Source organism: Mastigoproctus giganteus, chromosome 5 (genome assembly GCF_048544385.1).
Source record: "Mastigoproctus giganteus isolate SK-2022 chromosome 5, ASM4854438v1, whole genome shotgun sequence".
NCBI classification, from domain to species: Eukaryota; Metazoa; Arthropoda; class Arachnida; order Uropygi; family Thelyphonidae; genus Mastigoproctus; species Mastigoproctus giganteus.
In genome coordinates, this window is record NC_143579.1 from 238,331,553 (window position 1) to 238,346,125 (window position 14,573).

Genomic DNA, 14,573 nt, shown 5'->3' on the forward strand with positions numbered 1-14,573 from the left:
ACTCTATTAAAGCTAACAAAAATCAATTAAATAATTTCTTAAGGATTACAAATATTTGTTGATGAAGCCCAAATATGAGATTTTTGGCCTTGGTCCAGTGGTTAGTGTGCACAGACAGCAACAAGGAAGTTCTGGGTTCTATCCCATACACTACAAATAAAAAAATGCACAGCCCATTGTGGCTCGGGAGTGGGGGAGGAGGAAAAAATGTGGCTGTCCTTAATTAAATATATTGATATAGTCACAACAAATCTGTGAACTCTTCTGGCTTTGGCTGTTCAGAGAATATACTGAAATTTATTTAACTATTGATAAATGACTTTTTGATAACATGTTAACCTATTTATAAGTGAGTTTATAAGCACTTTATGTGTCCTGGGGGAGGGAGTTTTTAAAATTTTTTTAAAATTTGAATTCATAAAATTGAAAACTTTGTACATAAATTCTTTTAAATATTAACTTTTTCTTATTTTGGTTTAGTTGCTCAATATTAGAGTAAAATAAATGTGAATAAAAAAAAATTGCAAAAGAATGTAAAAATATTTTCCTTACTTTTTTTTTTTTTTTTTTTTTGATATAATACTATTGTTTTATCTCTTTATTAATCACTTGATTCAATATCATGAACTTCTGGACCTGAATTCCAGTGAATTTTGTCTTTTGTAAGCCAAAACTGAATATCAATGGGCAGGAAGCAGTCTCCTCTTTCTCCCACAATTTTAAAACCTAATTTTGTTGTGCCATCCATTATAAATTCTGTCTACAATTACTTAGAAACACAGATAAGAGATGGCAGCACCATACTTGAAGGTCTGTAATGCACCTAAAACCATTATAATACAATATAATTGAAATAAACTTGAAAAACATGTAATATTTATAAAAAGGTTAAAAAAGAATAAATGTGTCTGAGCTCATAGTTTGTAACTGGCCCTGTATTGCTTAAGTAGGACTTGGTAACACTAATATAGCTCGATATATATGCAAAAGTGTTAGTATAAAAGCAAACTGACTGCTTTAATTAACTATTAAATTGAAAATAATTTATAACAGTAATTGATGTGATTAATTACTTTTAGAGTAATTAATTTAATTAATTACCTTCAACTATTAAATTGCAAATAGTTTATAACAAGTTAGGTAATATATGATGCATTGCATTTCAGTATTCAATTCTTATTTATTAAATTAATGGAATTTTTTTCCTTTTCTGTGATTAAAAGAAGTGTACAGTAAATAGCTAATAACCTCGTTACTATTCATTTAATTAATTAAATAAATTAATTAAGTAATTGCTTACACATCACTGCACATATCTTAATTTAATATTCACTCGGCATTTCATAGTATCTTGGATTTTTAATAAAAATTGATATGCAACATATTTCATGAACCTTCTGTGCTTTAACAGAATAAAGAAAGAGCAATGTGTGCCTGACATTGTAGTACAATATTAAACCCTCCTGGATTTTTAATAACATTTGAAAAATAACCCATATTTCATGCTTTACTGTGATTAATATAATACATAATAACCTAATAGGCAAATAGTAATTTATGATTTATATACTTAGTAAATTGATAACCAAAGAGAAGCAATAGCTTTTGTATGCACTTTTGTATCCATTTATTGTTCCAATCAGCTCACAGGAACAAATACAACAGCCAGTGCTTCAGCTACAATACACAGTATATGAACAGTCTTATATACATGTATGTAAAATATGTGTGTGTGTGTGCATATGTGTATGCATATAATTGGGATGGCTTGACAAATCTTTCTAAAAGAACTGAATATAAAATTTTGTGTAAATTCATCCACTGGGAGTCGCGTTGTTAGTGCGTAATGATAGATATGGTGAAGACATACAGTTACTTAACACATATGCAAATGTTCCTAAAAAGCAGGCAGTGTTAACACTTGTGAGGCTTCATGGCCGAAAGTGCAATTCAGTGCAACCTCAATATAATGAGGGTGTCAGGGAACAACTTTTAACATCTCTGTTATAAATGAAGTGCATTATAGTCAAAAATAAAACAACAGATTCCCCCCCCCCCATTTTTTTAACATGAACACATAATAACCTGAAAGCAATATATTAAGCAAGTGTTTCTATATAAGCAAATTTCATTTTGCCCGCATTTTCTTTTTCTTTTAATTTTACTATTTTATTGTCAGTGGACAAAATGGGTTAAATGTTTTTAATGGTAAATGTACAGTTACAGTGTTTTCTTTTCCCTCCCCCTTTTTTTTTTTAAAATAATGCTGTACTTTAAAATAAAAAAATTCAAATTGTCAATTTCTTATAATATCCCATTCTTCCAAATCAGCCATGTTAACAGAGAATAGAATTTAAGTACTTATTTCCAATATAACAGGAAATAAGGAACAACTCAACCACAACTTAGAAGTTGCTATGGCTGAGTGACCAAACAGAAGTGTGTTAAAAAAAAAAAAAAAAAAAAAAAAAGCTGTTTTACTCTGAGTTTTTATACATATTCCTGGAAAATCACTGCATAGATGAAAACCAAGATCTATCTTGGTTTTCATCTATGGTGTGTGGTGTGGTATGAAAATTAGATATGGATTTTATCCTGTTATGTTTTTATATCACATAACTATAATATACTGTCTATTAACTACAAGATTTTAGCTAAAAAGTGTTTGATGCTATATTCTATTATGAGCTCAAACCTGATAATTCCAGCCTTTCTCTCCCAGTGCAGCTCCTGCAGTTTGATTCAACTCAAAACAAGGGGCACTGCCTGTGTAGTTATGAAACACAGATACTGCTTGGTATATTTTGTATAAAAGTTTTACATCAGATGATGGCACTGTAGTCAGATATTTGCAGGTTTCCTGAAAGAAAAGAAAAGTTCTATATAAGGACATTTTACCTCATATCTAAATTGTTAAAAGCAGTTCAGATATAAGGAAAGACAATAATTAACATTGAGATTATATATTCAAACCTGTTGTAATGTGTTCATCCAATAAGATTCATCTTAGTTTCAAGAGTTGACTTAAAAAAAAAAAAAAAAAAAACTGCTTTCAACTTATTACATGGGCGCCAAAATCATTATTACAGCAGAAAACCTATGGCTACATTTTTTTAAACATCTCTTAGAAAAACTCAGAGTTTTGAGAAAACAGCCTGTAACTTTGAGTCACCTTTTTTTACTCTGATACTCTTACTTTCTAGTAGCCCAATGATCATTTTTTCTAAAGCATGACTTGTGGCATTGATTAAAAATCAGTTTGGCTTCTGATTATGCAGTTAATTTGCTAATTTGGTTTCCATCATTTTGCTCCTATTAAAATCTAAAAATCTAAGCTTTCCAGGTATGCTAACTACAATGTGTCAAAGAATTCCTGTTGCCATGTTTATAGAAGGAACAATTGTCAGGCTACTAGAAACTACAGAATATCAGATAGCCCAAGTATTCCATTATGGTATCACTGTACAAGAATATAATGGATTTATATTCTTGTACAGTGGTAGCAGCCATTCAAAAAGAGAACTGCAAACTAACAGTGACTAACATTGTGGTTAGTCGCTGTTAATTTGTTAAAACAAGCCAACATGGGAAAAAGACCCTGTAGTTGCATAACTTCTTTGATTATGTTGCATAGCTGCCATCTCTGACTTTTGGAAAGCATAAAAGTTTTTTTTAAAATCATGACTCTGGATTATATTATATTTAAATACAGCCGAAGGATTGCTTACCAATATATTATGCTTTCAAGCATTAGCTCATTTAGCATTTTTCTATTTGTGGGTTTTGATGTTGTTTGTTTGTTTGTTATTTGGTTTTTAGGGGCATTAGCAACTAAGGCCATATTGCCTTAGTTGCTAATTCCCTGACCTTTCCGCATCCTCTGTATTTGGTGGTGACGGGCTCGAACCCCGGTCTAATCAAGAAGTGTGTGCTACGCACTGCTGCTCCTTCCCACCTGGCCATGGAGGCACCGGGTTTTGATGTGAAAACATCTTTGGCTACATCTACTAAATTTTTCGGACTGAAGTAAAACTGACTGGTAACAAAAATGCGAGACAGAAATGATGTCACTTCCTAGATGATACTAGGTCTGTGCAGGTAGCACAGTGGTATCGTCATCGTACTCCCCACAGCAGGTGGAAAAGGAACGAGTTCGAATCCCATCGATGATGCAAGGAACTTTAATGGGTTTTTTTCACTCTGTGGCCGAGTTAATTGGTCTCAGGCATAGATAGCAAAGTTTTCCCCGCAGAAACTGGGGATTTTTCATCCAGCAAAAAGGCAAATCCTAGAGAACACACGTAATTTATAGACACAAAATACGGATTTATGTAATGAATTATGGGTGATCCTAACATAATAATAAATGGCACTAACTCAGTCACAAACATTGATTCGGTAGAGTAAGTAGTGGGCGTGAGCATAAAAAAAGTTACATTGTTTATAACTTCAATTTTAAAAATTTAAATGGTTTTGGTTTTAGTCAAAGATGTTTTCACATAAAATAAAACATCTTTCATCTGTACAGGGTACACATGCTGTTTTTTTTTTTTTTTTTTGTTTGGATTGGCTGTTATTGGTTATGACTGCTGCAAGGAAGATACTGTTTCAGACACTGCCCTCTTCACAAACACTGAGTCAAAATTTTGTTTATAACAATGGTTCAACTGTCTAGACTAAGCTGTGAAAGTCACTTCCAAAATTTCATCAGAAAGAGAAGTTCTGAATTGGGTTTGTTTACTTTGCCTAGCTGAATATCCTCTCACACTCAGAATTACTACAAGACCTGTTAAAATGCCAAGCATGACATGAGAAAATGTTATATTCCAAATTGAGAATGCTTTCATCCTCCCAGTTTAAATAATTTAGAATTACTGTAATCCAGAAGCAGAATCCTAATGAAAATTAGAAACAAAGGTCCCCAGCACAGAATCTCAAGAACCCCCTCCACTAATAAGTGTTCCACTCAGAGCACTGGAAAGAAGTGGCTGAAAGAAGTGAGTTTGATCATGCTGCAGGTGGCGAGTCAGAATTTTGTGAGAACTGGTATGAAAGCAGTGGGGAAATATTTGAGAAAAAGCACAAAATAACCAGAGAAAAGCTCTGGTTCTAAAACTAACTGAAAATGCAAACAATATATAATTCATTTACAAATTTATGAAGACTGTAAAAGCTATAGCTATTCTATTGCATTCTTGCTAACTGCTAATTATAGTAAATTATCTGAAATTTATCACCCTGAAATATATTTTCACACCCGCACAACTCAATGTGTGTAAATAACAATCATAATATAAATGTATTAATGCCTTAGAAAAGAGGGAGATACAATGTTAAGATTTAGTAGAATATGTTAGATGTGTGCAATTCAGAATTCTTTTAAAGCAGAATCAAATTTAAAATAAAAGCTGAAATCTTTGGGCTGAAATCCAGTTCATATGCATTTTTTTTTTTTTTGCATTTTATAATAATGACCTTTTATGCTTTTATGTTTAAGATTATAATAAAATTATAATATTAAGATTATAATAAAAAAAAAAAAAAAAAAAAAAACACTAACAGAAGTTTTATTTGCAAAAAAAAAAAAAAAAAAAAGCTGGCACTTACTATGTTAGCAAAATAATTCTGTGTTATAGATTCGCTAAAATTTTGAACTTAGTATTTAATTATTTTTCAAATATAAAGGAAAGACATTCGTTCTGCCGTGCTTTCCTTTTTCTGTACATCATCAGATCACTATCAGTATTTGCAAACCATTGACCAAATCATAAAATTTAAATCATATATATAACACTATAACATCCAAGTATTGTATTTCATTAAATACAACCATAGAGGAACATATTTTTAACAAAAGAAACTTAAATGAACTGGTGCTCACTTTAACGGGATTGGCAGGCAAAGGAACCAAAAAATTTGTTGGATATGGATAATCAGTCATAGCAAGGTACGACCAAGTTTCAGACAGCCAATTTTTGACATCACTTATATCATCTGACGTTAACTGGTCACAGAAATGAAAGTTGTCTGATAACCATTCAAGTCCTTCTGCTGTAGGATGATAAAGCAGTAATATGCGTAAATATAAAAATTTCAGTTATCACTTGTTACATTGTAATATAATCATCAAATATCAAAAAATACAATTCAGATTTAAAATGCCAAAACTAAACTTTTCAACATATTACAATAAGAGTTTTGAAACTATAAAAATGAAGAGATTTTTATAACACTTTGGTTAATTTCATTAATTACTAAACTTAGAATTATTAGTATTAGTAGTGGCAAATGATGCAAGGAAACAAGCTTATAGAGCATAAGCAAAATTATCATATATTATTATTACCGTTTATATGTTCACCCTGATGAATAGGTATGTGAGTGGCATACCTATTCATCTACTGTTTGAACCTATCCATGTAATTTCACAATTTAATTATTTGATTATAAATTGTTTCAGGTAAGATCTGAAATTTTTTTTTCCAGTGCTGAGAATAAAGAATGGGGAAAGTGTGTTAAAGCTATCGCAGCACAAAATGGTTGACACTGTGGTGATGGCTATGGATAATATAGATTACATAATCCAGAACAAAAGAGAGGAAAAGAAAGGGAGCAAGGAACACTTTTGAATTATGCTTTTTTGGGGGGGGGAATATTACTCTTCATCAAAATGCAGGAATTTGACAGGAGGTAAAGTGCTCTCACAAAACAATGAGAATAAAACCCATCTTCTGAGATGCATGGCTATTAAATTTTTAGGGAGTATTCTGAATTCCAAGCTTTTCATTTGAGTTCAGTAAAAGTCAAACTCTTCAAGCATACTTGAATTTGAAAATTGATTTTTTTTTTCTATTTATATTTATTTTCTTATGATTTATGCTGTGGTTTCCTTACAGTTTGTTGGTATTAATATTAGAATTCATACATTTCCTGTTCCAAAAAAAAAACAACAAAAAAAAAACAATTCAATTCAGCTTTGAACTTTACTAAACTCTCTGCCTTTGACCATCTTGGCAATTTATTTCTGTAAATTGCTGCCTGAAGGTACTTCATGAAGTGAAGGGGCACCTCCGTAGCCAGGTGGGCAGGAGCGGCAGTGCATAGCACACGGTTCTTGATTAGACCGAGGTTCGAGCCCATCACCACCAAATACAGAGGATGCAGAAAGGTCAGGGAACGACCACCACATACTTACCACATGTCTTAGTTGCTAATGCTCCTAAAAAAAAAAAAAACAAATAACAAACCAAATGAAGTGAAGGATCTAACCTTCTGTTATTCCCCAAGATTTTAAATTTGGACTCCCCCCCCCCCCAAGTTCATGTCTCTCTTACAAGCAAAAATATACCACCCTCATTCAATTTACTGATCCTCTGCAGGGCATTATATCAATTAGGTTCTCCCCCCAAGATGTCTAATTAACAAGTTTTCAACCCTCACTTTCTTCATGTGCACATTGATTAGTATTGCTTACTAATCGGGTCACCTTTCTTTGAACTCTTCTGAAGCACCTAATCTTTTTTTTAGGTGTGACTCCCAAACCTGAATAAACATTCCAAATGTGGTCTTGTGATCATGGTAATTTTAAAGGTCTTCTATATCATAGACAGGACACCTGACTGCATCTTTATATTGCACAATTCCTCAAGGGTTTTTTTTGCTCTGAACCACTTTTAATTTCCTAGTTTATAAATAATTCCTGTATTTCTGTTCCTCAGGTATAAAAAAACTTGCATTTAGAAGCATTAAGCTTCACATGAAAATTTTTAAAACCAATCTGCAATAGAAGAGTCATTTTGAAGCAACATGGTCTAGTTCTATTGATTAACCACCCTTCCTAAGTTTTGTTATTATTTGAGACCACATTAATCTTCTAAAAGCTGCATTAATAAGTAACTTTCAGACTATTTAGTGCTTTCAAGTGGTAAAATTATTAATTCACCCAGTTAATAGAATAGGTGACAATGTACATCCTTGGGACTTCCTTCAGTGGAGAATTCACTTTTATAGACTTCATACTAAGCCTACTTTGTCAGCTAAAGTCAAAAGGGACAAGAAATATGAGAGTTTTTTTTAATTATGCTCAATCTATATAGGTTGTTTTGCTGGCAGTGGGTTTTCTAAAATGCATTTCTTGCTGTTTGAGCACTTGATCCTTTGCATCATTCACTTCCATGAAGACTCAGCTCTTTGGATGTGTATGATACGGTGATCAGGTGCTGAAGTGTTTCACTTCTTCCATGGCACTGATCATTCCACTAAGATACTTTATTACTTTCTTATCAAAGAAATAGCCATCTACTAGGCTACTTCTTTGCAAGCATAATGGGATCACTACTTGTTACCTCTTTGGAAAGTCTGGGTTCAAATTCCATCAGACACTGAAGGGATCCTTAAGATCATCATAAACAAAGACCAAAAGAGTTCTTATGGATTTTCTGGATATATTTCGTTAGCCGATTTCAGATGGAGGAACAAGATTTTCCCACGAAAGTGATTCTAATTGTTTTAGCTTGCACACGTACAAACTTATGAACATACATTTGTACAGACACAATGCATGATAAACCATACGAATTTGCACACTATGAGGAAAGTAATTGATGCAACAAAAAATTCCTGAATGAGAAACACAGTGTGTATCAAATTTATAACAGACTGTTTCATTTTTAACTGTAAATGCAATTCAATATTGGTTGGTAATTATCAGTGCTAGAACTAATCATCAGTTAAACATGGCATTTTAACTAAAAATTAATTTCTGTAGTATTTCAGATACAAAAAATAAAAACACAAATATATGTGTAAAAACAGTTAAAATCTGTAATTGAAGATCACAAAGCAAACTTTAATTTCTTAGGAAAAAGACATATTTGGGAAATAACTACTTCTGATAATAGATTAAATAACACTGTACTCCACATAAATTTTTTATATGCAAAAAATGACTGAGTTTATTGAAACAAGCTGAAAGAGAGAAAACATTCCAATAACGTAATCACTTATCAAAGGCCAGTTTTTGATGATATCTTGAAATTCTAAACATCATCATTTTCAAGACTAGAGGAAGGAAAGAATAAGGCAATTCTAAAAATTGGTTATATCTAATGGCACACTTTTTAAATTAATGAAATTATGTGAACTTGGTGAAAACACTAGTTGTAAAGAAATGCTTGTGCTATTTTTTAAATTAATTATGCGATAATTATTGAGATTGTCAAGTATAAAATAATAAATTGATATTAAGAGCTAGTTACAATTGCTTCTTTTTTAAGGAAATTACATGAATTTAGGCAAGAACACTATTTGCAAGTAAACTATGTTATTTATTTAAATTAATCACAAAGCAGATTTTGTGGACTGGGTGGGAAAGTTATGCTATTGTAATTAATAATGTGGATTAAGCGAAAAATTGTAAAGATTATGGAGTCAAACATTAATGGCATGGCTGTTCATGTAATTTAAAGGTCTACTTACTTAGAATGCTATGCTGTTTATTTGAATTGTCAGAGAAAACAGAAACAAAAATGTTTGTAATCAACTATACACTATTATTTACAAGTAGGATATAAATGCAGTCTTCATACAAATTAAATTGCAAAACTACAAATATTAAAGAGTTGGTCACCTTAATGTTAAACTATTTTCAGTTAAAGTGATTATGGAAATTTTTAGGAAAAAAATATTTTTCTGTAATTTTTTTAGTTTTTTTGTACATATAATTCAGTCAATAAATTAAATAATTTATTGATATAAAAAATGAGCAATTTTTAATGCAGTTTATTACTAAGCTACAGATATAAGTTTTATCAAAAAAGGTTGAGGTGTTGTTGATGATTCTCTTAATTCAAATGTATCATTACCTCTGTTGTATACAACTAAATTATGTTTGAATACATAGTCTCTTTTCAACTTCTTATTTGTGAATCTTTTTTCAACCTCATATAATTTCATAATTATTTTGTAAAACCTAACCATTTGACACTTTCACTTGAGTTCAGGTTATCCTATGCCAATTTTTGCAAGCGATACTGGTATACATGGACAGTGATAATCAGCTACATACTTCAGCAAGATTTTCCTTAATTTCAATAATCACTTTAATTAAAATAAAAATAGCATAACATTGACATAATGAATCCTTTAACATTTGTTGTTTCGCTTTTTATTCATTTATATGAGATTATCTCTTACTTGTAAATGATAATGTGTAGCCAGTTAAGACAATTCAGTTTTCTCTGACAATTCAAATAAATAGTACAGTGTTCTATGTAACTAGACCTTTAAATTACATGGGCAACTACTAGCAGTAGTCTCCATGATCTTCACACCTTTTCACTAATTCATATTATTAATCACAATAGCATAAACCTTCTCACTGAATCCACACAATTTGTTTTAATTAATTAAAACAAATAAATAAATAAATAAGGTAGAGTTTTCTTGCGACTAGTTTTCTTACCCAATTCATTTAATTTCTTTAATTAAAAAAAAGTGTGCACATTTGTTGTAACTAGTTCATTAACCAATTTATTTTTCCATACTCGACAAATCACTAGCAAACAGAGCAAAGAGGGGGGATAAAGAATTCTTCACATATATAAATGCCAAGAAGAGCAGGACAAACCAGATCGGACCTTTACGTAAGGGAAAGGGGATAGTAATAAATACACCAGCTGCCGTTGCAGATGAACTCAACAGTTATTTTGCATCGATATTTACAGAAGAAAAGCCTTTTATGGCAAAGGGAAATTGTGGGAGCGAAGTTAAAAAATATGTAATTAATGATATTGAAATTTCGCAAGATTATTTAATGAAAAAACTTTCGAGCCTACAGACCAGTAAAGCTCCTGGAGTTGATGGAATATACCCTATAATCTTAAGAGAGGCGGCAAGCGAGTGCATTGAACCATTGAGGCTAATTATGCGAGCATCACTAGACTCTGGGGAGATTCCCTTGGATTGGAAAAGTGCAAATGTATCTCCCATACATAAGGGTGGCTCTAAAAGTGAAGTTGGAAATTATCGACCTGTCAGTCTGACTTCAGTAGTAGGGAAAATCATGGAGGCAATGATCAAGGGTGGAATTCAGGATCATTTGGATCGAATTGAAATTCTCAAGGATACTCAGCATGGTTTCGTAAAGGGAAAATCATGTTTAACAAATCTGGTTCGCTATTTCGAAAGGGTCACTCACGAGCTGGATTTAGGGAATAATTTCGACATTGTTTATTTAGATTTCAGCAAAGCTTTTGACTCAGTCCCACATGAGCGGTTGCTTTATAAGCTGGAACAGGTTGGAATCACTGGGAAAATCCTTAGATGGATAGAAGGATGGCTTCAGGGCAGGAGGCAGAGGGTTGTGATAAATGGCTATTCCTCAGATTGGGTTGAGGTAAGAAGTGGGGTTCCCCAAGGATCAGTATTAGGACCACTGTTGTTTTTAATTTTCATAAACGACATTGATGAAGGGATAGAGGGCGTGATGTCTAAATTTGCAGATGATGTTAAAATTGGAAGAGTAGTTAATGATCACTGTCAAGCTGAGCTTCTTCAGAGAGACCTAGATAGACTTCAGGAATGGTCAGAAAAATGGCAGCTGTGCTTTAATCCAACAAAGTGTAAGGTATTACACCTGGGAAACAGTAATCCCAAAAAAACTTATTTACTTGGTGGAGTTCAACTAAACCCAGTACTGGAGGAAAGGGACTTGGGTGTTACGATACGGTCAGACATGAAATTCTCTGAGCATTGTAAACAGGTTGCAAGGAAGGCCCATGGTGTCCTATCGATGATCTATCGAACTTTTGCAAGTAGAGATAGGGACGTGATAATCCCATTATATAAGGCTTATGTTAGACCACACTTGGAATACTGTGTTCAAGTATGGAGACCGCACCTGAAGAAAGACATCGAGCTTCTTGAAAGGGTGCAAAGAAGGGTAACTCGCCTGGTGAGATCGGCAAAAGGGCGTCCTTATGAAGAAAGACTTTGAATATGTGGGTTGAAGAGTTTGGAAACTAGACACCTTAGAGGAGATTTGATTGAGGTGTTTAAGGCTCTGAGAGGCATCAGTAAAATGAATGAGGACGAAATTTTCAAGATTATAAATGATGCTAGAACTAGGGGACATAAATTCAAGTTACGGGGGGAAATGTTTAGATTGGACTGCAGGAAGTTCTATTTTAGCCAGCGAGTTATAAATTACTGGAATAAGTTGCCTTCATGGGTGGTAGAGGCCGACAGTTTGGGGAAATTCAAAGGTCATCTGGATAGTACTTTCGGGTAAGGGAAGCGCATAGGATGATAGGTTTAATTTCCTTTTTATTTATTTTTTATTTTATTATTATTTTTTTTATTTATTAATTATTATTATTTAGTTATTTATTTATTTATTTATTTTTTTGTTTTTATCATTGTTTTGTTCGGATTTTTTTTTTTTTTTTTTTTTTTGGCTGGTGCAGCATAAGCCATAGGCTTTCTTGCACCATGCGGCCGTTACTAATACTAATACTAATGATAATTTCATAATTACTGCATGCATATCAAAGCAACTGCAGGTGAACTATGGCATGTGTGTAGGTCACGACACGGCATAAAAAACGCCTGATACTGAGCTCCGTTAATCAGTGTTACTCTTGTTCTTCAGATGGGAAAGGCAGCAGACTTAAGCAAGTTTGACAAAGGCTAAATTGTAATCGTCAGACGACTGGGTCAGAGCATATCTGAAATGGTACGGCTGGTGGGGGCACGGTGTCAGCCACAATTAGTACCTACTGAAAGTGGTCCAAGAAGGGGGGAACCCATGAACCCCTGGCAAGGTGTTGGACGACCACGGCTCATCGATGCTCGAGGTGAGCAAAGGCTCTCCTGGATGGAACGTGGCAACGGAAGGGCGACTGTGGTGCAACTCACCAGTAATTGGAATGCTGGTGACGGGAGTAATGTCACAACACGCAGTACATCGAGCCCTGCTGAAAATGGGGCTGCATAGCCGCAGGCTGCTCTGAGTGCCTATGCTAACCATGGTTCACCAGCAACAGCACCTATAATGGGCAGGCGAGCATCAAAACTGGACCTTGAGTGATTGAAAGAAGGTAGTCTGGTCCGATGAATCATGTTTCCTGTTGCACCATGTGGACAGCCGGGTACGTGCACATCATTTACCTGGGGAAGTGATTATGCTTGGATGGATGCATTGTGGAATGAAAACAAGCCGGTGGCAGCAGTGTCGTGCTTTGGACGATGTTCTGCTGGGATACCCTGGGTCCAGTCATCCATGTGCTGGGCACTCTGATGTCTACCACCTACTAAATATCATTGCTGACCAGGTACACCCTTTCATGGCAATGGTCTTCCCTTCAATCCCATCGAGCATCTGTGATTTGTGCTGGAACAGCAACTCCAACTGCGGCATCTCAACCACAGACCTTACAGGAGTTAAAGGTTCTGCTGCTTATACGTTGGTACCAGATACCACAAGAAACATTTAGAAATCTTGTAGCATCCATGCCTCGGTGGGTATGAGCTGCACGTGGAGAACCAACATCATATTAGGTAGGTGGTCATAATGTTTTGGCTCATCGGTGTATATAATTTCTTTAATTTACAAAATAGTGTGGCATTTGATATAACTCATTCTTAGAGTCACTTTATTCTTTCTATCCTCATTGTCAAAACTAGCCTTTAAAGGGTTACTGGAATGTTTTCTGTACAACTTTTTTCTAAATTGTTTTAATAAACTATCATTATTTTGCTATAAAATTTACATGGAGTGCAGTGTTGTTAAATCTGCTATTAGGATTAAAGCAAACTTTCATAAAAATTATAATGGAATATTTTAATTACTTGAATTTGCAATTCTTTCGATAGCACCCCATGATTTTTTTATACACTTGGAACAGTTTTTATGGATTCTCTGGAAATCTTCTGTTACGATTTTATAAAAACCACCACAAGGAGTTATGCCTGGAAACTGCGCTACTGGTGCACTGGATGCAAGTGCTCTAGGTAATAATAATAATAAATATGTTACTTATGCTGAAAATTCCAAACTAGTGCTTGTGGTAATCTGAATTCAGGTAATTCAAACAAGATTCTGGTTTAAATATATTTTTCATAATTAAAAAATGTTTTTACGCTTAAATAGAAAACTTAATTTCATTAAAATACTATGAATTAATGTTTGTTTATGAAATTATTACAGAAGTCAATGGAAGACTGGCAGCAGTAGCAGTAGTAATAATCACAAATGATGCAAAAGTGCAAGCTAATATAGCATAATCCAAATAATAATAATAAAAAAACCTACACAGGTCACCCATCTGTGCCCTCCAAGAATTTGACTAGTTCTTCCTTGAATTTATTCAGCCCATCCATTTTTACAATAACAGATGAGAGCCTGTTCCAACAAACAACCACCCGCTGGCCGAAGGCAAACTTCCTTCTTCACACACCTATCCTGCAACCACCCTTCCTCAGCTTGAATTTATGCCCCCTCATGTGTGTAGTCTCAGCAATTGGAGGACTGCCATTAACATTCAGCTTACTCAATCCACTGCCAATCTTTGCAT

General features: G+C 33.6%; 1 protein-coding gene across 2 annotated transcripts in view; it reads right to left on the bottom strand.

The window, feature by feature from the left end:
• LOC150086312 (lysosomal Pro-X carboxypeptidase) overlaps positions 1–14,573 on the bottom strand; it is a 55,281-nt gene that overhangs the window by 15,423 nt on the left and 25,285 nt on the right. For both annotated transcript variants that reach the window (XM_090373829.1, XM_090373830.1), the window contains exons 5-7: positions 13,849–14,006; positions 5,882–6,051; positions 2,696–2,860 (exon numbers count right to left, since the gene is read on the bottom strand). In XM_090373829.1, the coding sequence (XP_090229955.1) occupies positions 2,696–2,860; positions 5,882–6,051; positions 13,849–14,006 (493 nt within the window). The remainder of the gene's footprint in view (positions 1–2,695; positions 2,861–5,881; positions 6,052–13,848; positions 14,007–14,573) is intronic.